General features: G+C 39.1%; 1 protein-coding gene across 3 annotated transcripts; it reads right to left on the reverse strand.

Annotated features, from left to right (window-relative positions):
- Window positions 1–911: 911 nt before the first annotated feature.
- Window positions 912–19,444, reverse strand: ptk2bb (protein tyrosine kinase 2 beta, b). Of its 3 annotated transcripts, none has more exons than XM_058613301.1 (31): window positions 19,230–19,444; window positions 14,526–14,702; window positions 12,491–12,726; window positions 12,070–12,248; window positions 11,890–11,977; window positions 11,405–11,484; window positions 11,138–11,200; window positions 10,960–11,014; window positions 10,708–10,848; window positions 9,521–9,595; window positions 8,576–8,677; window positions 8,293–8,410; window positions 8,115–8,154; window positions 7,906–7,937; window positions 7,724–7,768; window positions 7,541–7,638; window positions 7,343–7,424; window positions 7,152–7,252; window positions 6,881–6,996; window positions 6,458–6,558; window positions 6,052–6,141; window positions 5,484–5,688; window positions 4,711–4,819; window positions 4,550–4,609; window positions 4,323–4,445; window positions 3,340–3,768; window positions 2,981–3,005; window positions 2,818–2,852; window positions 2,506–2,640; window positions 2,268–2,348; window positions 912–1,808 (listed from the first exon to the last, which is right to left on the reverse strand). In XM_058613301.1, exons 3-31 carry the CDS (start codon window positions 12,686–12,688, stop codon window positions 1,590–1,592), a joined length of 3,225 nt encoding a protein of 1,074 aa, XP_058469284.1. In that variant the 5' UTR covers window positions 12,689–12,726; window positions 14,526–14,702; window positions 19,230–19,444; the 3' UTR covers window positions 912–1,589. The 3 variants fall into 3 exon arrangements, with proteins under 3 accessions (XP_058469284.1, XP_058469285.1, XP_058469283.1); XM_058613302.1 differs by lacking the exon at window positions 14,526–14,702 and having other exon boundaries at window positions 3,340–3,375; window positions 3,616–3,768; window positions 19,230–19,434; XM_058613300.1 differs by lacking the exon at window positions 14,526–14,702 and having other exon boundaries at window positions 19,230–19,443.
- Between the last annotated feature and the right edge of the window lie 6,102 nt (window positions 19,445–25,546).

The raw sequence follows: 25,546 nt of genomic DNA on the forward strand, positions 1-25,546 counted from the left end.
GCCCTTTTATTTTGACAAAATACAGAAGGAAAAGCACAAGTGTATAAAATGGAAGATGGAGGAGATGGCTCAGGTCCATGTTGCTTCCTCAGTTTGAGGGTGCACTCTGGCTCACTGCAACCTGACTAACATGAAGTGAACACAGCCACAGTTAATGTTATCAGTAAGGACACCTGTGCTACTCCTGGGAAAAACATGTCGAAAATGTCTGTGCAACAGCAGTAGTGATGCTGACAGCATTTATTCTCTACTTTGCTTTTTATTCAGCGGCTGTCAGCCTGGAACTGAGACGGATGTAATGGACATTTATTATGTTGGTCGTAATGCTCGACGAGTACATGTGGGTACATTAAAATTTAATTCTGAGCTATGGAAAGTTTGAAGAGTCATAAATCACAGTCAAGTGTGATTTACCTGAGAAGTTTCATTGATTTTGACTATGTAATTCAACCAAAACAGCCTGGTTTGTCCAAGATACTGTATATTTACTGGACTTATTTCTTTGTTTTTTGGTATGTTGCAACAATTAACATTATTTTTTTTTTAGTTGTATATGGAATAAACCCCATGATGAAAACGACTGAAAACCATGTCCTACCATTAATTGAGTGGTGTAAATGAAATTTGCTGCCGTTGTCACACTTTTACATGATGATATCCGTAACTGGCGCTTCAGATTATTTATAAAAATTGTCAGTAATTCATTCATAAAAGAACCAGGTCTTCTAATGTTATCTTCTATGGTGTCAATAAATGTATGTGTATGTGTAGAAAGCACAATAAAAAGCTGAACCTGTACAAAATCACACATGCCAATTCTAAACTAAGACTTGACAGATTCAGCGCTGGGTGATGTGATAATTACTGTTAATAAATGCCATAATTGTATCCCATTGAGTGTCACAGGGAAATTGTATACATCATTCATTTTATTCTTATAATCATTTGAATTATGTGCTAGTATTTCATATTTTATAGTCATGATACAAAAACCTTAGACTTTCAAGTTGAAAAAACTGAAACATTTGACATCTGACAATTTATGATCCATTCCATTGAGTATTCATAATTTATGTATAATGCTCGTGATTTTAACATCAACATAGTGACATTTTTTAGTTTTCACCTTTAACCTGTCTGTTTTGAAATGATACCATTTCCTGTTTGCATTACATTTTTTTCTCTGCAGTAGAATTATTGCATTTTACATTTGTATTTTTCGAAGGACATGTTTCATATTTACAAGGGCATTTCCACAGCAAATAATAAAATGCATAACTCAAATTACAGTTTACATAGAATGGCGTGTGTCAGAAGAGACTGCATCCGAATTATAATGTCTGATATTTGTAAACTATCTTATAAACCGCCCATTACAGTGTTGGTCAAGAATACTATGACATATTTAAATTTAACAACACACATTTACATGATGACACATGTATGTAGAACCAGTGGCTGGTGCAGGCTCAATTTAAGTGATTTTTAATGAAACAAAAATATTCAGCTGAGTGCAAATGTTATCTCTGACTGACAGATGAGAATGTAAGGTTTACATGTACACTGAAACTACAAAGTTTACAAGTCCACTAGGGACTAGCCACGGGCTTGGCTAAGTTGGCCCTAACTCTCGCTTGGTCCACAGCATCCAGCATGTTCTTGCTGTCCACGGCCAGAGTGTGTGCTGCAGCCAGCAGCTGTTTCTTGCACTCCTCCTTCAGAGACGTGATAGCGTTCTGCTGGGCCAGACGCATCTTGCTAATCAGTTCCGCCATGTCGTTGTTCAGCAGCTTCTGAGTGCCCTCGATCTGTGTCAACGATTAGCAAACACTGGATTTATTATTTATTTTCTCACTCACATTCACAATATACATCAAAATAAATAAATGACGTGTAAATAACTAGTGAAACCTGTGTCTAGTTTTTATTGAAACTGCTACAGGAATGTTGTTTTCTCATTTCTCATACTTAAACTGTATATTCAGATGTTTATATACATTTTTTCTGCAGTTGATGAAGATATGTGCGTGTGAATGAGTATGAGAGATGAGTGAAAACGTGCTGCACATATGTAGAGTGAATGGGTGAATGGCAAAACTGTAGTGTAAAGCAGCTTTGAGTGGTCATCGATACACGAAAAGCGCTATATAAATACAAGCCATTTATCATTATACAATATTTGTTCTTGTATTTTTGTGTTGCTTCTGTTTTGACAAGAAAACAAGAAAAGAGAAGAAGACAGAGAGGTGGGAAAAACCTCAGCGTACCTCAGTCACGACAGACTCATGTAAGGTGGGCAGTATATCATCCACACTGCCAATCAGATCTCGTAAAGCCTGCCCTATAGACTGTGAGCAGAGATCAGTACAGAGAATTAATCAACTGTATGAGTCGTGACATTTGCAGTTGGTCAGAATTCATATGCTTTTGCCAATGAAACAGTAACAAACGTGAAAGAAATGGCAACTTTAAACTTTAAAGGCAAATGGTATTTCCTCGTTGTACCTTGATGATGGTGATATAAGCGTCCGGCTGCAGTTCAGTGATGTCATTCTTCAGCTGAACAACAACTTTGACCACGTCCATAACGGATTTATACACTTTGTCATCAGAGCGGTCCAGTTCTGCTGTGCGTGCAGGCTTAGAAAAAAAAAACAAATACTCATCATCGTTATTTTAAATGAGACACCCATTCACCTAAGAAGTAATTAAAAATTTTTTTCCCCCCCATTATATATATTTTTTTTATCTACAAATCAAACCCAATAATGGTCTTTTATATGATATAATCCGAAGAAAATGAATGGATGTAATTACCTGCGCTGTGAGCCGTGGCGGCTTCTCTGGTGGTGCTGTGAGGCAGAAAGATGAACGTTATGTGAGACAGAGAAGAAAGAGAAGAAAGGCGAGGATTAAGAGACAGATAGTAATTCTTTAGCATTGGTTTAATGTGGATTTATAAATTCCTTTGAGCACTTGCCATTTGATGCGTCATCTTCAGGAGACTAAAAAGAATAGACAAAGACAAATCCCATGAGGATTAATTCAAATAAAACCCTGTGAACACATTCACACACAGTCGTGCATATAGACAATAGTGCGGAAAGAGAATTTATTTCTAGACTAATTTAGATTTAGATTTTTGGTGTTGTGGGACATCATGCTGACTACACCTGGTCACTTGTCCAGTGGGAATAAGAAGAAAATACCTCAAAAGACATTCCCAAAGCCATTAGGTGACAGAAGTGAATCATTTTCAGTTGAATTTTAATACATTTTAATGACATTTGGTCCTTTTAATTTCCCCTGAAATCCCAGTGTGTTCAGACAGACACCTACCAATGAGAGGGTGGCTTCATCTGATCCCATGGGGTCCTGCAAAAGAACAGGCAGGTTCATTTTATAGAATATGGACGTTGACCCTCTCTTTGGAACTGTTATCAGAGGAACATTCAACGTAAGACTAGGGGGCTGTCCAGGTTGAACGAGAAGTTTGCTATTGTTTAACGGTGTCTCGTTCAGCGTAGCCTCCAGGGCCATGGTGATTTCAGGAGCAGGGGGACACAGAGACACAGAGAGGGGGTAGACAAAAGTTAATGATGTTCTGTTTCCCACCAGGAGTTTCTCTTTCTTCTCCAGCCACATTTTATCCTCCTTCATCTGCGCTTTCTGCCGGCGGAGAGTGTTCTGCATACTCTGTCTCTCTCTCTGCCACAGTCGCTGAGCGTCCTCCCTGCTGTTTGGTCCCGCGCGAAGAAACTCGTTCTCCTACAGGATCATGAGGAGAATGTGGCAGGATGATTAATACCACAAAACATCTTTCCATTTATGTCTTCATTAGAGGTCGACTCTTTAATCGTTTTAGCCAATTACTCCGATAGCACGTTTTACAACATATTTATCAGCATTGGCGGACACTGGCTGCAATAGTGACCAATGGCTGTGCTGCCTCTGCATCAAGGCTCCACAGCCATGTTTGTTACTGCCTAGCAGCCAGTCAAGCACAAATTATAGGTCAATGGCTATTTTTGCTCATTTGAGGGACATTTTTGCTATTCTATTCATCACTTGCTGCTGCCATCTTATGGTAATAGATGCTCAACTAATTAGGTAGTAACGTAGTCATTGGAGAAGTATGGAAGTATTATACAATGTTCAGATTTTAGAATTTGTCTGGGAATATCAGGACATAATTTTCTTGGGGAGTTGAGGGTAAGGCGCCATGGTCAATTAATCACCTATCAACTTTTTAGTGGTTCAAAGTATTCTAACGGCTTTATTTTGATAATTCGACCTCTAATCTAAATGCAAGTGTTACTTACCCCCATGCTGAGACGTCGAGGAGACCTGACTGGCAGCGCCAGAGTGCTCATGGAGTCGAGGGGGGACTGATATTCACACGGACTGGCCAGATCAGGCGAGCTGGCACACAACGCCTCATTCAGCTGCACAGATGAACACATACAGTCATCGCAAAAACACTTTATTTTTAAGTGAAATGTGTCTTTTTTATGGAAACCTGGCAGCTTAAAAGGTGACTTTGCTATACCTGAATGTGTAGACCAATACTAAGTGTGTTCCCAAATCGTCCTGGTTTCATTCTGGTAGGCTACAAAAAGTAAAAAAAAAAAAAAAGTACATACTGTAGATTAACACATTTAAATTGTGTGCCAGTTTTGTGTAAATATCGATTTGACATGTGAGTCATACCTTTGGAGGAGGCTCATTCAAGTTGAACTTGGGATCAAAGAATTTTGTTGAGCGCGCTCTGTCCCTCTCTCGCTCCACTTCCTGCTCCTTCTCCATCTTGTGGACATCACTGACGGATAATCAAGAAGACAACTCAGTCTTAGTGAAACTAAAAACTAAATGAATTCAAAAGTTGGACTACAACATATGTGTATATTATCTTTCAACATGTTTTGATTAATAATTTTAATAAAAAAAAAAAACAAGCATCAATAGCTCTAAGTGAAGTAGTTGGTTTATAATTACAGCTTCAGTCCAAAATCTGTTTCTGAAACACTTTTCTAAACGTTATTTGTTGAAATCCTCTTCACAATAAAAGGTAAAAAAAATACAATTATCATTGCAGAGGCTTCAATAAAAGAATGGAACGTCGCTGTGGTGCTTTTGTGCAGCAGCTCTGAGAACATATTGAAATGCAGCTGAAAATAAAACCTATCAACTAGACAAGAAAAAAGAAAAAATAGAAAAAGAAAAAACATCTTCATTAATTACACAACACTGCTGTCTATTCATTTTGAGCTCTCAGGGCCACCGTACCCTTGACCCTGTTGTTTGTGAGTCCAAAAACAATTACTGATGAGAAAAACACTTCATTGATTCATTGAGTTGTAGCACATGTAATCAGTGCTCAGGGTTATTTCTTAATTGTAACAGAAGTGTGACCTGATTTCATCATTCTAACCAAACCAGCTGTGGGGAATTAAAATTAAAATGTTAATTTAATAGAGAAATACCTGATCTTGACCACCAGCTCTGTGAAGTTAGGTCTCTCTCTGGGGTCGTAGGACCAGCAGCGGGTCATGAGCGAGTAGAGGGCAGGAGGGCAGTGATCTGGCTTGGGCAGCCTGATGCCCTGCTCCAGTTGGTTGATTACGTCTCTGTTCTCCAGCCAGAAAAAAGGCTGCTGGCCACGGCTCATGATCTCCCACATGCAGACGGCTGACAGAGAAATACAGACACAAAAACATGCTTGGGTGTGTGTTTAACCTTTAATCTCTAAGACTCCAGAGGATGACGGAACTGTAAATAAAAAATAAGCAAATAAGGTGATTAGCCAAATTACTAAAGTCTACAAATTTATTCCACCAACAGTCTGTAGCAGTCAATTTTCACTTTAGTATCACAGACAAAGGCAAAAGGAAGTCCTTTGTTGTCATATCAGTTCAAATCATTGTTCATTCTGTGTCATAACACCACCACATAGTGCCTGTTTATTAGGGTGAAGATTAACCAGCTACTTCTCTATGCTCTCTGCTCTTTCTCTCTCTCTCTCTGTCTAAGCAGTTTAAATTCATGCCTCACCAAACATCCACACGTCACTGGCTGAGGTGAAGCGTCTGAAGTTGATGGATTCTGGGGCCATCCACTTGATGGGCAACCGAGTAACCGAAGCTGTAAGAAACGGGAGGTGTTAATAAAAATATATACTTTAGCCACATGAGGCAAACATTTCTAGTTTCTTCTTATTTTCTGTAATCCTGTTTTGATATTTCCTGCATATTTCTGACTGTCCTTTAGGACATAATTTAGAAACCCCTTGCTTCAGCCTCTTTTGAGATAAAAGGTTCGGATTTTCACAACAACAAATTTCAGAAGGAACACAGTGGGGAATAGTGGTATAATGTATTCAAAAATATTCTTTCAAGCAGAAATAAAATCCATCTCGCCACATTTATCTGAGTATTAAGTATTATTTTGCATCTGCTACCTTTGTAGTATTCTTCTTCCTCGATGTACCTCGATAAACCAAAGTCTCCGAGCTTCACACAGTCTGGACTGGCGACAAGCACGTTCCTAACTGCAATGTCTCTATAACACAGGAAGAAAAGGTTAAACTGTATGTAGGTGTAGAGGGAGATAACATGATTAAATGTGATTAATGTGCAAATGATATTGCACGTTATCGCTCAACTGATAACTTCATGGAGTTGAAAACTGACTGATTAATTAAAGAAACCCTTTTTGCTGCCACTACATCATATAAGTTCCAATCTTCACTGTCTTATAACTAACATGAATATGAATGTCAGCTTGTTCCATCTCCATCTCTATCTAAGAATTGAATAACATAGTTTCTGTATAACACGTTACTTTCTTAGTACGGTACAACAACAGTATTGCCATTCCGCACCTGTGAACCATGTTGACCCCTTCGAGGTAGACTAGCGCTTTGCAGATCTGCAGGCTGAACAGCACCAGTGTCATATTTGTCAGAGTCTTCTCGTTCTGGGTCAGGTAGTTTCCAAGCTGCAGCAACAACAACAACAGCATTCGTGTTTCTTTTGGATGTTTTCAGAGACATTTTTGAGAGTTTTCTTGATTTCCTATTCAACTTAAATGCATTAATTCAATTGTGACTAAATTAAATAAAAATATGTAATGAAATATTGGAAAGCACTAACCTCTCCATACTGATAAAGCTCCATGACAATCCACACAGGATCCTCCTCTATGATGCCGATCAGCTGGACAATGTGAGGGTGGTTCAGGTTCTTCATTATTACTAGAAAATACACAGTTTGTTGCTGATATTGTATGTTACTGCCATCGTTTCCTTTACTTACTGTCTTTCTATCATTTTCTACATGTGTACCTGCTTCACTCATGAACTTCTCCATCACATCAGGAGAACAGTCTTTGCAGGTTTTCACCGCCACGTTGATCCTGTCACCATTCTGTTCGGTCAACAAACAACAAACAATACATTATGTAAACATTTATAGTGCACAGCACACTACGCACAATTAATATCAATCTCAAGTGAATCTTTGCTCTTGATTGACACACTTACAGATTTTTTATAAACTCCATCGTAGACTTCCCCAAAAAAACCCGCCCCGAGAATTCGCCCGAGAACAATATCGTCTCGGTCAATCCCGTACTTCACCACTAAAGAGAAAATCATGTCAAATCTCAAATGTGACTTTCTTAATGTCTTACTTTTCTAATGATATGATGACAAACTTGAACCAACCTGATCTCGGCCTTTCGTCGAGGATCTCACAGTAAATATCTGATCCTGCAAAATACAAACAGAGGAACTTGTTTTGTTTTTTTTAATCTCTCGATTTACTAAAAGATAAATCTGATAAAACTGACACTGAGACCGTGTGTGTCCATGTGGGTCAAATAAAACTGTATGAACTGTCCGCTCACCCATGCTGTGTCTGATCGAGCTGTTGTTTCTGCTGCTCGGGAGGAAGGACAGAATGAGAGGAAGCGTCAGTCATACATTTTCATATTATGGCTCCACATTGTTCTAACGGCATGATTCAGTAAAACAGGCCCTCTCAAATTCACATAACAACCAAAAAGGAATGAGTGCAGTCAAGGAATGAGCTGTAAAACGGCCAAAATCCACTCACCCTGTAGGAATCTCAGGTAGGGGACTTTGCGGGGAAGCATCTAGGATAGAAATGAGTTATGATTAAGTACCTTTTACTTTAAATTGCACATATTTTATGGATAACATATAAAATTTTACTCCCCTCAAAAGATTTTTTAGTCACATGGAAAACAATAACGTAACTGAATTGTACACACCTTTATTTGACCGGGAGATAACAGATTCATCTGTACCCTTTTCCAAGCGGCAGTAACCGTCGATGAGGTCTATCATGTTCTCTGCCATAGAAACCGTGGCCACGTTGATGGATAGAAACTATTAGGAAACGGAGAGGGTATGACAATGGGGGGCAGATTTTCTGGTCAATCAGTATCTGTGGTAAATAATGATCTCCACGGATAATGATTAATGTACTGCCTGACTGCAAGGGGGTGGGGGATTTTGTAAAATACTTTATGATAATATTGTCATGGTGCACACCTGTCTGGCCCCCTCCACGCTTAGGTTCAGGAGACCCTTTCCATCACTCTGAGATAAGCATTGTACAGACTTGATCTGTTTGAAGTCGGCAAGAAACACAGCCTATTGCACAAAAGAGAAAAAAAACAACAACAATGTATTTAAATTAAAATGAATGTAGTTATTATTTGTTACACTGTGTGACAGACATAATAACAATGTAAACAAAAAATGCAAAATATGTCTAAACATTATAAATTGATATAACAAAAACAAACTTTATGTATAAAATGACAAACAACAAGCGAAAAACAATGTCATGTCACTCATAAACCAATAGTATAGCTCATGTAAAGAGAGAGAAACCACACAAACACATGGAATAATATCCATCCATCCATTTTCTACCACTTTATCCTCCACAGTAGGGTCACGGGGGGTGCTGTGCCAATCTCAGCTGACATAGGGCGATAGGTGGGGTCACACCTTGGACAGTTCATCACAGGGCCACATTCACTCTCACTCCTACAGTCAATGTAGTGTGACCAGTTTACCTAATCCCCATATTGCATGTTTTTGGACTGTGGAAGGAAACTGGAGAACCCGGAGAAAACCCATGCACACACGGAGAGAACATGCTAACTCCATGCAGAAAGACCCTTGTTCCGACCGAACTCGAACCCGGATCTTCTTGCTGCAAAGGCAAGAGTGCTACGACACCACAACATCACCCGTGTGGCCCACGGAATACTATGCAAACTTAAAAGTCAGGATTCAAAGAACAGTGAACCTTCCAACTCTGAGGCACTGCTGCTAACACTCCATCCAAAATCTAGATTTTTCCTTGAAAGAAAATCCTTTAACAAATGTATATAGATGAGATATGCAATATAACACACCACAGCGTTCTGTATGTTGAAAGGTCAAAGCTCTCTCAACAAACACCTAAATCTCCTTCATGCTTACCGCAGCATTCTTCTGTGTGCGTTGGCGAATACCTCTCCCACCAATGACCAGCTCCACTGACAGACTCCAACCTTGCTGTTGACAAATGAGAAGGATTTAGAGTGCGATGTTTGTCGTCGGCAGTGTGACAAAGCACGCTGTGGTTGGTTATGCTTACGGTCAGGTACAGAAGGAATACATTATCATATATTATAGGAGAAAATGTTGGGCAGGACGTGACAATCAAGGCCAATCATATTCACTGGAAACATTTATGTTTTACCTTCACGACAGTTTGGAAATCATGTGTTAACCTTTAATGAGAAGAAACATGTTGTCTTGAATGTTTAAATATGAGTATAGTTGTTGTCACCTGCTGTGTTTATCATATTATAATAATACATGGTTTAATTTTGTATTTATTGTACATGTGAAATATTTTTTATGTTGAATCTATCCAAGTTTGTCCTCTTTTAAATGTTAACATGATTTATCTAGTGAAGGAATAGTTGCCTGTTTTATTTTCATAATCTAGAATTTAAAAAAATCTAGAATAATTAATTCAAAGGTTCAATGTGAACATACTACAAGGTATGTGTTTTTTGTGGAACTTATGCAACAGTCTGGGGCAAATTGCACATCCAGCTCTTGGAGGATTTGCTGCGCATGTCTGTAGTTTGCTAGTGACAACAACTTAAGTGAGAAACAGGCATCAAGCGCATTCAGATTAAAAGATTGATCACAGTACAGGAGCAGACATCAGAGCAGACAACAGTCAGTAAGTTTACGTGCACAGTTTAATCGAGCTAAGGTCATAGTCCGACTGAGTCAGGCAACCGCACATCTTGCTGAGTCTGAGTATACACGTGGAGGAGAAAATCGATGTATTGGACATGTGTATGTCTGAGAATTCAGTTTCCTGTTGACCTTTACGTCACAGAAAAACAAACAGTGGATGGACGGTGAGCTGGATCGTGCTGTGCTGTATGAAATTTTGGTGCATACGCAGAACGCCAAGTCTAAAACGTATACATGCATGAGTAATCTGACTATGAATCACATTATGCAGGTATGTTGGTCCAACTAAGACTAGCCTGATTTTAGTTGAATGTGTTTTAACATGGATGTAAACACAGTGAATGACTATCATATGATTTTAAACGCAGAGAGAGAGTCACTATCAGTTTGAACATGATGTTTTGACTCACCACCAGTTCACATGGGAAGACCTCTTCATCATAGGTGACAAAGTCTTCGAGGGTCTCAAAAAACTTGATCATGCACTCGTCCTCCTTGAGCGTGGCGTACTGCTGAAACGTCTGCTGAATCAGCTTCCGTAGCTGCTTTGACTGGATCAACAGAGGCAATTGTTACAATGTGTACATAACAAAGCAAAAACATAAATAAAAAATTGTCAGTGATTGATCAATTATGGTTAACTCAAGTGAAAAATAGTTCACCTTCATGCTGTTAATGAGTTGTCTAGGAAAGAAAAGGTCCAGGCCCACGTCTTTTCTGCATTTTCAAAGAAAAACAACACAGACATGAATGTTGCTGCGAAATGAACATCATGACATTCATAATGCTACAAACAAAACAATTACAATTAAGGGTATAAAGTTAAATATAAACACTTACTCTAGCAGCTCAAAGTTAGACTTCTTCTCTAGACCTTTTGCATTCATGTCTTTATAGAACCTCCTGTAAAAACAGAGTAAAACAAAGCATATGAGTCTGTGCATCTTCAACAATAAATCCATGCATATCCTCTTGTCTATCATGTGTACTCTTCAAACCTGCAGCTCAAATAACATGCTGGGTGTACGGTATATTCAGCACAATCAGTCCATCCTATAGAAATCCAATCAATTTAACATGTGAGACCAAAAGAACACAGAGGCTCACCTGATCTCCAAACAACCGAGCTGCAGTGCCATCCCGTCACTCACTTTACTGGCATGATACTGCATATAATCACTACGCACCTGAAGAGAAGTGAATCAGTGATATCAGGTGATTACCAACGCGTTATACAGCGCTAATACTGGACAATTACACAACTATAAAAGTGGGTAGCTTTCCTAAATGAAACTTAAGACTTTTATCTTCACACTTCCTGTTACATAACCTTTGTTTCATCAGCACAGAGTCCATGTAGTGCTACAGGAAAAGGCAAATGCAAATTCAAGGTATTCCCCCCCCCCAAGCCTATTTTTATTGTAATTATTATTAGCTATTATATCACTGAGGGTTTAATTACATTATTATACAGTAATAACTCATAAATAATATGCAAACTCTGCTGAAACGACATCCAGCAAAGCGATAACTTTGACTTTTTGAACAACATACATTGAGCTAATTTATAAAGGAAAAGAAAAGCTTCTTACTTGTTGGTAAAAATACATTAAAGTAGACCTGTCATCTTGGAATTTTTCCAGGAAATTAACAGGGACGTATCTGAGCCGGAGGTCATACCTGCAGGTATTGGAAAAGTTATGAATTTAATGTGACACACACTGTACATATCTACCATAACAAAAAAAAATCATGTATGAATCTGTGTGCACCTCCACTCAGCTTCCACATGATGGCTCTCATAGCGCTGCTCTACCTCTCCAACAGTCAGATCAGGATGCAGCCAGTGAAGCTCTTCAGACTTCAAGTGTTTCAGCAGCAGACCGTAGCATGCTGTATGTTGGATGTTCGGTCCCAGTCGACCGCTCACCAGGATCGAGCGAATGATGGCCTGGACGAGTCAATGTGGATTTTTTTTAAAGACATCTTTACCAACTATTACACTTTATTGTGGTGAAACCTTGCTTCAATTTCATGTGTAAAAGTAAAAAAAAGTATTTTGTACAAATACCACATGCTTCAAATTTGACAGATCATCTTTGATTTGTTATTAAAATGTTCTAAGACAAACTCTTCATCACAGTCACCTGACAAGATAACCTCCCTTCCATATCTTTCTCAGATTGCTCTCACCCTGATTTGCCAGGAGCCGTCACATTTGACAAGCTTGAAGTTCTTGCCCAGGCTGTTGTTGGTGCAGAAGCAGACTTTAAGGATCTTGATCGGCCCTCCATCCCCTGTGAAGTGTGACTCTGGGCTGGACTCGGTGTCACTTTCTCTTGGACTGGGCACCTTCCAGGACAGGGTGTCACCGGTCATCACCTCATACATATTTAGGGTTGGGTTGGCACCATCATATCAACAACATCCTGTCCAAAGACAGAGGAAAAAGACGTAAACATGAGTTGCAACCAAGGAAATCACACATTTCAGCGCATATGCAAGCACAAGCCACAGTGTCTTTGACGTGAGTACACACCGTCCTGTGACTTGCTACGACACAGTATTACAGTCATACTATTCACATTCACGCTGTGATAGTGTGCTGTGTGTTGACGATGACTCAGATCATTCAGTTCTGAGATCTGCCAATTACAGTCCTCAGAAACCTTTTTTCAAGTGAGGGCCTGCATGATTTATACAACAAAAGTGTGACAGTGCAGAGATGTGTATCAACTGTATCAATGGGAGAGATTTGAAATATTCTTCATTTTCCTCTAGAAAAACACCGTCAACGTACTGACAACGTGGTCGTGATAATCCTTGGTAAACTCCCTGTCTGCAGATTACAGAGCCAGAACAACAAACGTTAGTTAACTGGGTCAAAACTCACTTGAAACTAGCAGCAAATGACCAATGACCAAGCAACCTCATCATAGCAACATATGGGTTGGTTAGCTCGGGTCAACCCAGTTGTACTACAGGTAAGGCCAGGTTAAAAATAACTACGAATAAAAGTAGCAGAAAGGGCTTGGCTTTTCTTTTCTTTTCTTTTTCATTAGCAAAATACTTTCATTATAATACTATTATTCACTTTACTGCCAAGAGCTGGATGAGAAATTTGACCGGATATCAGACAGACTGTAAAAATGGAAATAAAAATCAGCAAAAGCCTTTTAGCTGAGTCATGTTTGGGCTGTTTATTTCTTCTTTTTGGGAGATCAGTATTTGTTACACAGTTTGTTGTACAGAGAAGTATGTACTTGAAATTACTGTTTTGTTAACAGCTTCATTGTTTATAAAAGGTCTAAAATGACTGTATCAGACTGTTATCAATATTAGTAGATACTCGAGTCTATAATATCAGTATCAGACATGAAAAAGTTGAATTGTCCCATCGATAAACTCAAAAGTCAAGATTACAATCAAGACTGTAAACCTGGAATTGAAGCTAACAATATCTGCCTATCAACACTTGTGATCCTATTGTCAAAAGGTAATTTTTACACTTTCAACCAGCAAAAAATAAAAACTTGTAAAACTTAGCATGTGCAAGAGCCTAAATTGGGAGTCAAACCCGTGTCGACGACACGAAAGAACAATACTTTAACCACTAAGGGAACTGCCAGTGGAAACCCCAGCAAAGCTACTGGATGACGACACATCCAAGGTACCAGATTGCTGTTATTTATACTACCACTAGGGGTGCTGGTTTTGAAAATGTAAATATAGCTTGTAATTCCTGCATATGACCAATATGTACATGTCGTTCGGGGACAGTCTTGGCCTTTGCGTACTAAAATTGACTTTCTTCTTCTTCGTTTGAGTTGTTTACTTTTGCTTTACAACACAGAATGCACGCTCTGACTGGTTAGCCATTTTAGCACAAGATGTCGGCCTCCATAAAACAAGTACCTATAAAAGGTTTATTTTAAGGCTACGAAAAGCAGTCAACTTTTATTATACATTGATTATACACGCATGAAAAATGTCATCTCTAAATCGTCCTGAATGTTACACATTGAACCTTTAAGATCTCACAAATGATCTCACAAAAGTGCAAAGTTGCTTTCAAACCAAACACACTGTAATTCTGACCATGCACCTTTCTGCTATGTCGATCGAAAAAAAGTAAAGAAAAACCTGTTGACTCGGCAAATAGAGCGTTAGACAACTAAATAATACTCACACCCAGTTTGCATTAAGAGATTTCCCCCCAGTTACCCACCTCACAGCAGTGTCCGTCAGTGAAACTGTCAAAACATGTTTTCACACAAACGAGGCTCCACGCTGTGAGTCCACTGCGAAGGAGCTGAGCTGTGTTAGATTCTCTCAGGGTTTTCCGCTGTCGAGCAGGGTTGTGTTTTGTTAGCCTGAGGCCATGAATTCCCCAGCAGGGCCGCGTCTGGGTATGTTTGTGTGTAAATGTGTGTGTATGTGTGTATAGTGAGAAAGGAAAAGAGAGAGAAGATGAGTGCGCAGCACAGACCGGCATGTTGCACCATCATCTGGGTGTGGGAGGCCTGACAGAAGAGTTTGAGGGGGCAGAGGGTGAAGTTTCACAGAAGATTAAGTCCAGGAAAATAAAAACATCCGTGGATTTAGCCGTGTGGAGATCACCATACACACGAATACACTCCTTGGCTAATGTGGATTAGGTAAACATGGTGACATACAGTTATATACAGAGCAGAATTACTCACTTCAAAATCAGTTGTGCCAGAATAGTGCGCGTATTACATAAGCAACACAAACAGAACCGGATGAACGGGGAGGAGTATAACACCAATAAATGCTCTATAGATGTTTTTAAAAGGGGATTGAAAGTAAAATTGTCAGCCGTGTAAAACAGTCAGCAACAGAATAAATGGAGTGAGAGAAATAAAAGAAATGAAAAGTAAAGTTTGATGCTGAATAAATGATTGTTGGTAGTGGTTATGTTATGAGGCTTTGTCACTGCACTTTTGAGGACCTGTGACCTTCCTTGCGGTTCAGGTAACAAGCATGTGAGAATATTTTTGTCTTCTTTGAGCCTTTTAACACCTAAACTCTAAAACACAGAACAATGGGACATAGAAAGTACAAGCTGTATCTGGTCTAAATGGAATGGGATGAGTGGCGTGAGTATGGTGAACAACATGTGTGAAGTTGTGCACACGCGCATCAGTTTACAACTCTGAAGCGATTGGTCAGTTAGTTGATTGATTGAATTTTTTGACAGTGTTGAAGTAATTTAAATATAAACGGATGTCTGCTACATTCTAACCTTTGTCAAATGAGATTAAACTGTGCTGATTAAGCCTGTCATTTCCATCCCATTAATCAGTAAAGAAACTTTGCTTGCGGCAGCGCCAAATTTAAATATCTGGTCAAATGCAACCGCTTGTTTACTTACTGTTAATCTCACTCTTGCTTGTTAAGGTAATTCATGCCATCCTAATGTGGGACACGTCTGTCCGATCTACTTCATAAACAGGATAGTCTTGTCAATTTGACAAATTTATGCGCTGAATAAATATCATGGCAACAGAAAACCCCCAATTAAAATCTCCTGACAGACGTGAATCTCTTTCTTCTCTGTTTTGAACAGGACTTTACTTTCTTTTGTCTTTTCTAGAGGGAACAAAACGACACTTTCCAGACACGGTGTTGCTGCTTCTCTCACACACTGTCATGCTGGCACTTGAGTTGTTATGGTAACAACTGTTCCTGAGGGAGATTTTCATCGCAATCTGTGACTGAGGTAGAAGCGACACAAACTCTTTTTTAAAAACGGAACGCTACAGAGTGGTACAAAAATAGGATTATGCCGAACCAAAACGTTTACACTATCTGAAATAGAACATCTGCCCCAACGTTACTGCTATGGCTCTTCTACCTCCAAACCGCCTACATTTTGCTCCACATGTACAGTGTGTTTCATTTACTCGTGTGAGATATAAGAGACTGACTGACAGAGACTCGAAGATTGTGACAAATGAGAATGAAATTCCACAGAAACTGGAGGAGTCAACATGACTGCACCTGTGAGGCCTGAGAAGAAGCTGCATTGGACACACGACTGTCATTTTACAAAAACACACCATGCTCTGTAGTAATAAATCTCTCTGCACACGGCTGGGAAAATGTGTGAAAACATGTTCCCCACAATATGAACATAAGCTGTTTTTGTTACACTCGTCATGTAGCTTGAGGTGAAAATTTACTTTTTCTTTCAATATTTGGCTTCCTGTATAATAAATTATCTTTGGATGAACACAAATCACTGAAATTGTCTGCTGTCAGTGAAATGTCAGACTGCTGAAGCTAAGTCAATATTTAGTAAAATTTGCTTGATACTGGACTTTTTGAGGATATGCCGATATTGGGAGGGCTTCGGCCAATAATCAATAGCGATATATATATACACTACCGGTCAAAAGTTTTAGAACACCCCAATTTTTCCAGTTTTTCATTGAAAATGATGCATTTTAATGTCTCATTGTACTCTGAAATGAAAGCATAAAACAAATAAACAATTGAGGTCAAAAAAGAAATCATGGAATCAATTTATAAACCAAAATGTATTCTATATTTTGACTCATCAAAGTAGCCACCTTTGGCAGATATAACAGCTGAACACACTCGTGGCATTCTTTCTACAATGGAAATCAAATATTCTGCTGAAAGTTCTTCAGAATTCTGTTGCAGAAGTGCCCATAAATGTGTGGGACTTGTAGGTTGCTTTGCTTTCACTCTTCTGTCCAGTACTGAGGTAGTTCTGGCATAGCTTGGACGTATGTTTTGGGTCATTATCTTGCTGTAGGATAAACCCCTGACCAACTAGGCGCATACGAGAGGGTACTGCATGGCGATGCAGAATGCTGTGGTAGCCGTTTTGGTTCAGAACTCCTGCGTGATGAACCGAAGATTTCAAACTTTGGTTCATCAGTCCATAGCACCTTCTTCCGGTCTTCAGTAGTCCATTGGAGGTGTTTCATGGCCCAGGCAAGCCTCTTCTTCGTACTCTGACGTCTTAGCAATAGCTTTCTTGCTGTAACTCGACCGTTCAAACCTGCAACTCTAAGTCTTCTCTTCACAGTTGAAACTGAGACTTGCTTACTATGACCAATATTAAGCTGTGCTTGAAGCTGTTGTCCTGTGAGCCGCCTATCACGCAAGCTGTTGACTCTCAGAAACTTGTCTTTTGATTCTGTTGTGGCTTTGGGTCTGCCAGACCTCTTCCTGTCAGAGTTTCTCACAGTTTCTGAGTGCGTTTTGATGGTGAAGGAAACTGTACTGACTGACACCTTGACTTTCTTCGAAATTTCTCTGTAGGAAAGGCCTACATTTTTAAGTGTTATGATGGTCTGTCTCTCTTCCATTGTTAATTGCCTTTTTCTATCAATGTTTATGGTAACATACTACAGACAGAGTGGGTTGTAAGTAATAAAGAAAAGTTGGAACACCTGTAGGAATTGGTAGAACCAACTTTCAAGGCTTGATTAACCTCCATTGCTGCAAAACAGCTCTAAGTTGTTAACCCATTATCCCAAAAGGGCCATTCTGAAATGTATATTATTTTTCAGTTTTGGGTAACCTTACAATTTTTTTAAATCTAGCAGTTCACAAGGGGTGCCTACTTACCTTTGTACCATTGAATTTCAATAAAAAACTGGAAAAATGTGGGTGTTCTAAAACTTTTGACTGGTAGTGTATAGTCTCTTCTGTAGTGAGCAAAATAAATAAACGTAAATAAAATAATAGTTGTAGAGGGCACCGGCATCGAAGTCAAGGAGGTAGCGGCCTTTTTAGCCCACTGTTGTTTTCATTAGTCATATCTGCAGATATGTGTGTGTTTGCCAATATCTGCTTGATATCAATATCATCTATCCCTACTTATATTGATCAGCTAAATTAAAAGAACAGCCGAAATGTACAGTTTTAATAATTTGACAGTTGTGAATCCAAAGACTGTCAATTTATGTTGTGTTTTTTTTAAGTTAAAGGGTAAAAAAATCATTACAGTACATATAAATAAATCAAATCCAGTTTTGTTTATAACTATCTGAATGTGTCTTTTTAGATGAACTGTACGATGGTGCAATGAAAGCGCTACATTCTCTGCCAGACTCTGTCATGACATGCACCCTGACAGAATCCTCACATGGTGTTTCGGCTGTAATGACACAGTAAAAGAACTGTCAGAAATCACAGTACACCTACACTACCTCACCAACTATCATGCCGAGTTTCATCAGCCTCTATTTTCTTTTCAAAGGTGAATCTTTTTTTTTGTGGAGGAGCATTTTTGAGATAAAAACAAATCTGATGCTTGTCTAACAAGTCAGTGAGCAGAAAGACTGTTGACACGTCATTACACAGTGTATAAAGAAACTACTTCTCTTCTAAAGACCACGTTGTATGCTATAGATTATTAAAAAAAAAGGCAGCAGCTACAGTGAATCCTCTGTTCCTGGTACGTGTAGACTTTGAGACAGTTGTATTGTGATAAAGGGGGTCTGCATATTGCAACGTCATGACCCCAGGCACTGGAATGTGGCTGACTGCTTCTTCACCTGCACAGACATGCTTTGAAAATGAACTAAGATCTTTCTCTGGGAGAAAAAAGGAGAACTTTGTACTCCACTTATACACACACTATGTCCTTCAAATAATACATATTATCATGAGGAAGACTGCAAATGTTCAAGCTACAAAGCCAGGTTGTACTGTCCCACAAACAACAGGACAAATATTTAAAAAGAACAGCACATGTTTGTGACAAAACAGCAACTCATGGTATTATCTAAATGCATTTTTGTCTGTTTAATACATCAACACCATACATGGGGGCCCACACAAGTTGTAATAAGTTAGCTTATTTTCATCATTGAGGAAAAGCTTTACAACTTAAATAAACACAAACTTGAATATATGTGTTGGCTCTTACCTGATTCTGATTTTATTCCTCCAGAAAGTGACGCTTGACAGAGAGTGTTATTCCCCACGGAGAGTCCAGGCCTTACACTTTTCTCTCACAGGCACTGTTGAGTAAGAAAGTGGCGGCAGGTGGCCACTCCCTCACCTCTGCTGTCCTGCTGCCTGTTGAAAGGTGGGACCACTTCCTCATTTCACTGCTCCCTCTGTTACCGACAATATGGCGGATAACGTCGTCCCTCTTCTCTCTGTTTTTGTACCTCATAGTTGTTGTCTTTCCTCGACACGCAGGAATAGTTTTGAAAAGTATTGGTTGAACTTCGAAACCCTACGTTGAAAAACGTTTGAAGTACGTCAAACTTTTTTTTTTTTAAAACACTGTTTGACTGTTTCACAACCTGTACAACTCAACAAATCTGCCTTGAAGAAATATCACTCTATCCTTTCGTTTTATCAAATTTCTTCGTCTTAAGTTTTCACAGTTTTTGACAGCGGCAATTTACACACTGAAAACCGTTATTGTGGTGTAATGACACGACCTGAACAGCAGGGGGTGCTGCAAGCTAAGAAAAAAAGTGTACTGTCCATGTGATACATTATAGATATTTTCTTATATATATTTTATATCCACTATTTTACACATGTACACAGACAATATTTGGAGCAGAACTACACGGAAGAAGAAGAATCTGCTGCAGCAACAGCTAAAACTCAATTAATATTTTTTTGTTTATTCAGTTGATTGAACAGGGACCGTGTACAGCAGCATTAATCACAGAGGAAAATATGCTTTGTACCAGATTAAAGCTCTCTGAGCTAATTTCCATGTGCAGTCCCTGAGACACACAAACACACCACACCCAGAACAGTGCAGAAGACAATACAGAGCACATATAAAGGTATAGTAGTAAAAACAGTACATTACATAGTAAATTAGTGGAAAAAATGCACTTTACTAATTAAAGTAAGTGTGACTATACCCTATTTAACCCCCTGGCCACCCTACTTTCCTCAGTCCCCTGTGTTACAGAACGTGACATTACACATATAATCTTTTTTTTTCTGGTAAAAAATTATTAAATTAATGCTGGCATGTCTGTTTTTTTTGTTTGTGTGCAAAATGTTTTCAAGTGTTGGTGTATTTTTAGTTCTGTTGGGAGTTTGTTCCACTTTGTTATTGTTTTTAAATGAGAACACTGATTGTCTTTGTGCTGTTTTTCTTTTGGGCATGGCACACTGCCCACTGGATTCCCTTTATAGTGCTCGGACATTTTAGGTGTCTACTTAATAATCTTCCACTGTAACAGTTTTAAGTGATTCTGCTTGTTTGTTTTGTACGATTGTTTTGTTGTTTTATCCTTGAAGTTGCTCGTGTTCATGCTCGGCATAATTGAAAATGAACGTCTCTCGCATTCAATTCCCAAGTCTTCAGTAAAGTTTAGTGAACTTTGAAGTTTTTGTTTAAAGTTTATATGCTGATGATGTTTAAAATCTAGGCTAAATTAGATTACACTTCCCTTAACCAACCAACATCAAATTATATATGTAGGCTATGTGTTTTACCATCACATTGACTTACTTATTTTGATATATGTGCAAACCCCTGTCAAATTATCCTACTAAAAAAACATGTAAGTTCAGTCAACAGTCAGACAGACTGTTGTCACAACTTTGTTGTTTGCTGTGCATTAAAATGCATTATTTGCACCAATACACCAATATCAAGCACGTCTGCTTGATAGGGTATGATTAGCCGTCATTCCATCATGAATAAATGCAGCTAAAGTGAAGTATTTATTTTTATTTTGGTACCAGGTGTATAAAATGAATTGTCAGTCAGACAAAACATAAAAACAACAAGGCGAAACACTTCTCTGCAGTCGAATGTTTTTCATTCTTTCATCTCATTACACACAAAGACAGGATGACTAGAATAACAGAGAATCATATTAATAGCTCCAGCGCTGCTCACTGCCATATAGCATACCTGATACTTTTCCCTCAACACCTCTGACTCTCTGGAGAGAGAGAGAGAGAGAGAGTGTGTAAAAGACACTTTGCATGAACATGCCACAACACCACCTGTGTGCCCCGAGTTCATGCCTCGAAATACTGGGGGGGGGAGCGGGGTGACACTTATTGGCACGAATGAAGGAGGACGGGGTGTGAGGGTGAGGAGTCGAAGGGGAGGAGTAGTCTGAAAAAAGTCAGTGTTAATGATCACCAGTGAACAGTGAGACCGTTGCAACTGTGAAAGCGTGCCACTGCTGTGCCCATGCCTGCTACTGTCTGAATGCACGCAAACCCAAGCTCGAGGGGCACCTGTTGTGGATTCTTGCCCTTGACACTGCTCTCTTATGCTGGTTGGGTGGGTGTGGTTTGGACATGTTCTGACCCAGACTTGAACTCCCCTGCAGCTGTCACTGCTCCACTCCGCTATGCCAAACCCGCTACAAAGTATTACTGGATGTGACAGCAACAAACAAGATAAATAAATAATAATAGAACGATTCAGATCTCGTTCTTGCTTAATACAAATGAGAATGTAAGACAGTATCGTCTACTGGAAAACAAATAAATCATTGTAGTGGCCATTCTGGGTCCAGTCTATGAGGCTCAAGGGTTGGAGAGGTTCTGGTTCAGGGTCCCTGCTTGAAGGTTCATCAGTCAACCACAAAGAGAGGGAAAATGACTTTAAAGAGATTCTAAACAGCTTTGAAATAGAATACAAATCACCACAGACCCACAAACCGATACAAAAGGACCACAAAGAGACAAGAGACATAAAATAAATTCAGAGACCCAAAACAACTACAGAGAGACACAAAATAACTAAAGAAAGATACACAAAACAGCTACAAAGACTACAAGACTACACAGCTACAATTACCACAAAGAGACATAATGTCAACAGACTAAAAACAACTACAGAGAAGCAAAAAACAAGTACAAAGTGGCATAAAACTACCACAAATGTCAAGTAAAATACACAAAATAACTACACTGAGGCACAAAACAGCTACAAAGAGACATAAAAACAGCTACAAAGAGCCACAAAACAATGACGAAGAGACAGAGAGACCTAAAACTACCACAAATGTCAAGTAAAATACACAAAATAACTACACTGAGGCACAAAACAGCTACAAAGAGACATAAAAACAGCTACAAAGAGCCACAAAACAACGACGAAGAGACAGAGAGACCTAAAACTACCACAAAGCGATACAATATGTCAAGTAAGACTCACAAAATAACTACACTGATGCACAAAACAGCTACAAATGGACAAAAAAATCAAGCACATTACGTAAAATAAGAGACAAAACAACTACAAAGAGACACTAAGAGTTCTGTAGGTGTCATCAGTTCTTACCATTTCTCCTATGGGAGCCACGCTGCCAGGTTTTTACACTCAGGAGACTTTTTTATTTATGTAATTTATGTCACAGCTGTGCTTGTGTTGCAATGCAGTAAAAACGTAAACATAAAAAAAAAGCTGTGAATGCCATATTTTTTAGTGCAGCATTGAAACCACTTATTATTCCCCTAAAGCAGGTAAACTACAACGCTAATTTGTGTTATTGCAGTAGATTTTGTGGCTCAGAGGAATGAGAATATGATAATATTCTCTGCATTTCGATGTTGTCACTAGCGGAGGTAAATAGATTACATCATCACATTGTTTGGTGAAATGAAAAAAACCCTTTTCTTTTAAATTTTGAAGAACGTACGTCACGCAAAATGTAAACGGTTCAGGCCAAAATTCTACATAAGTAAATAGATCACCGAGTGTTCAAGTTTGTTCACGAAGATTCCCACGTATCTTGTCATGTATTTGTTTCTGTACATAACAAGCCTTGTTTATGCTCTCCGTAACAGGAGTTCTTCATTTTGTCCACAAGAGGATTCAAAGCACCAGTTCTCCAATGACGCGTGGAATGTGATTTGTTATGTTTAAGAGCTATGATAAATGTTTATTCTCCCACTCGTTGCCCCCGGACATGTGATGGTGTTCCCTTCCCTTCCCTCAGAGCAAATATTTCTGCTGAACCTGCGAGAGACATTTTTGTGGTTGAATCATTTGGACTATTTTTAGAAGCTGCTCTTTTATGAGGGATGAAGTGTTATAAAATCCCCCAATGACTGCCATTCCTGTCAATGCATCCCACCCTAATAAGTCCCCACCCTTAAACACTGAATGCTTTCATCTTATAGCTCGCTGCCCCCACCTCGTCCTAACTTGTTATAGAAACCATTCCCCATCTGTCTCTGGAATAATGTCTGGAGTATTTATTTTTCTCTCTCCTCTCATGGTCATTCAGACCACATTCTCTTACCGTTAACCTCCGAGGTTAAAATATTGTTGACGTCACTTCTTGGAGTAATGGTTAGCTACGACTCTACCCGAGTTTCTCTGTTTGTTCACCTTTTGACCTGTGGGACGGACACCTGCAAAACAAAGAGATCGGACTCCGGAACGCCTGAGGGAGAAGCGCGTGGGGGGGGGGAGTTGTTTGATTTGGGTAGCAGGTGTGTGTGTGTGCGTCCTGTAAGGAGTGGTCACTGAGTCCCATCCAAACACAGCGGGGGTCCACAGTGTTCACCGACGTGTGAAGTGGCCCGGGCAAAGAGTGGATAATAAACCTGGCCTGCATTACAATAGAGGCGAGAAGCAGCGGGGGCCCCACATCACAGCTTCAGCAAACAAGTTAAAATGCACAAGAAAATCTCACGTGCGTCCTAAAGAAGTGTTCTCTGAATAGAGACCCGTTGTTCAAAATGATATACAATTAAGGCCCCAGGAGGAAAGATTAAAGGTCGCAGTAGTGGTTAAATGGCTCCTGCAGTAAAAGCATCAAAAAAAAAGAAGAAAAGAGCAGGTCATTAAAGGTTTGACGGGTAAACAACAAGGTAGATAAGCCGGATTGTGTAACAAAAAGGCTATTTATGTTTTCACACAGATCTGTGAATGTTGTGGAAATTCAGTGTTAAATGATATGACTTTTTAAACTTTAGTGGTTGTATTGTTGAATAGCTTATTTCAAAATGACACAAACTGAAACATTTACTGGTGATTTTCAGTGAACTTTACTGATTTACAAATGCACAGCGACGATTAGTAATTAATTACAATACACCTATTCAATTAGCATATACTAATTGAAATTTAAACCCCTTTGGCCCATACTCATACAATGCGCATTTAAATGCTTTGGCATCTGTTTGAATGAGCTTAAACACCTAAACTAAACACTTTAATGAATAAATTAAGTAAAAACCAACATATTCTTAAAAAAAACCCCAAACAGCACTGTGTTAAAAAGTGCAGGAGAAGAGTTTGTGCAAAACCATTACGTGCACAATGTAAATGCAGCATAAAAAAAAAGGGACAACTTCTCCTGAATGTGACGTTCCAGCGAAAACAAAGAATAGCAGTTCCTCATTTCACATTAGATAATATCTCACACACTATTTGCATGAACTAACTGTTGAATGTATGGTTTCAGTAAAGTCTAAAATATGGCACTGCTCGTACACATAAACCCAACAGTGAGTGGGGTGTGGATTTTATTGACTTGGTGACTCACGCTGAAACGAGGGCAAAGTTCCGGGTCATACACCTGTTATAATGTGGAGTTTTTTCTGTGGTAAGTTAAAGTGTCACAGTGCCACAAAGCCACAACCCTGTGCTGACTTTCCAGTAACTTTCCCGTCATATTTTTTGTGATTCAAATTCATAGAAAGCAAAACAACTCACATGTCTGAGGGACCGAAACAACAGACCGCATATTTTTCTATCATTTATCATTTAATTATTTACTCAACCTTGAATCCAGGCCATTTCTGACTGCTTTTTCTGGGGGGTTTGTATTTGTGTACCACATTAATATGTCCAGGCTACCATTGTTTAGCAATGTTTCTCAATCCTGGTCCTGGATCTCACTGCCCTGCATCTTTTACATGTTTCCCTGCTCCAACACACCTGATTCAAATAATCAGCTCATTAGCAAGCACCAGCAAGAAGCCTGTTAATGACCCATTTATTTGAATCAGGTGTGTTGGAACAATAAAACAAAACTAAAACATGCAGGGCAGTGGGTCACCAGGACCAGGATTGAGAAACCCTTGCATAGAGCATTTTACCTTTTAAAACGAGAATTTTAAACTCTCTGTTTTTATGTCGAGGGAAACTCATTTTTCCATTTTAAATTGTATATCAACATACCGTACCTAAAAATGAAGTACACACAGTGTTGCAATGTAGCAATGTAGCAATGTAGCAAGTAAAAATACTTTGTTAATGTACTTAAGTACACAATTCACGTA

This window comes from Solea solea, chromosome 17 (genome assembly GCF_958295425.1).
Source record: "Solea solea chromosome 17, fSolSol10.1, whole genome shotgun sequence".
NCBI classification, from domain to species: domain Eukaryota; kingdom Metazoa; phylum Chordata; class Actinopteri; order Pleuronectiformes; family Soleidae; genus Solea; species Solea solea.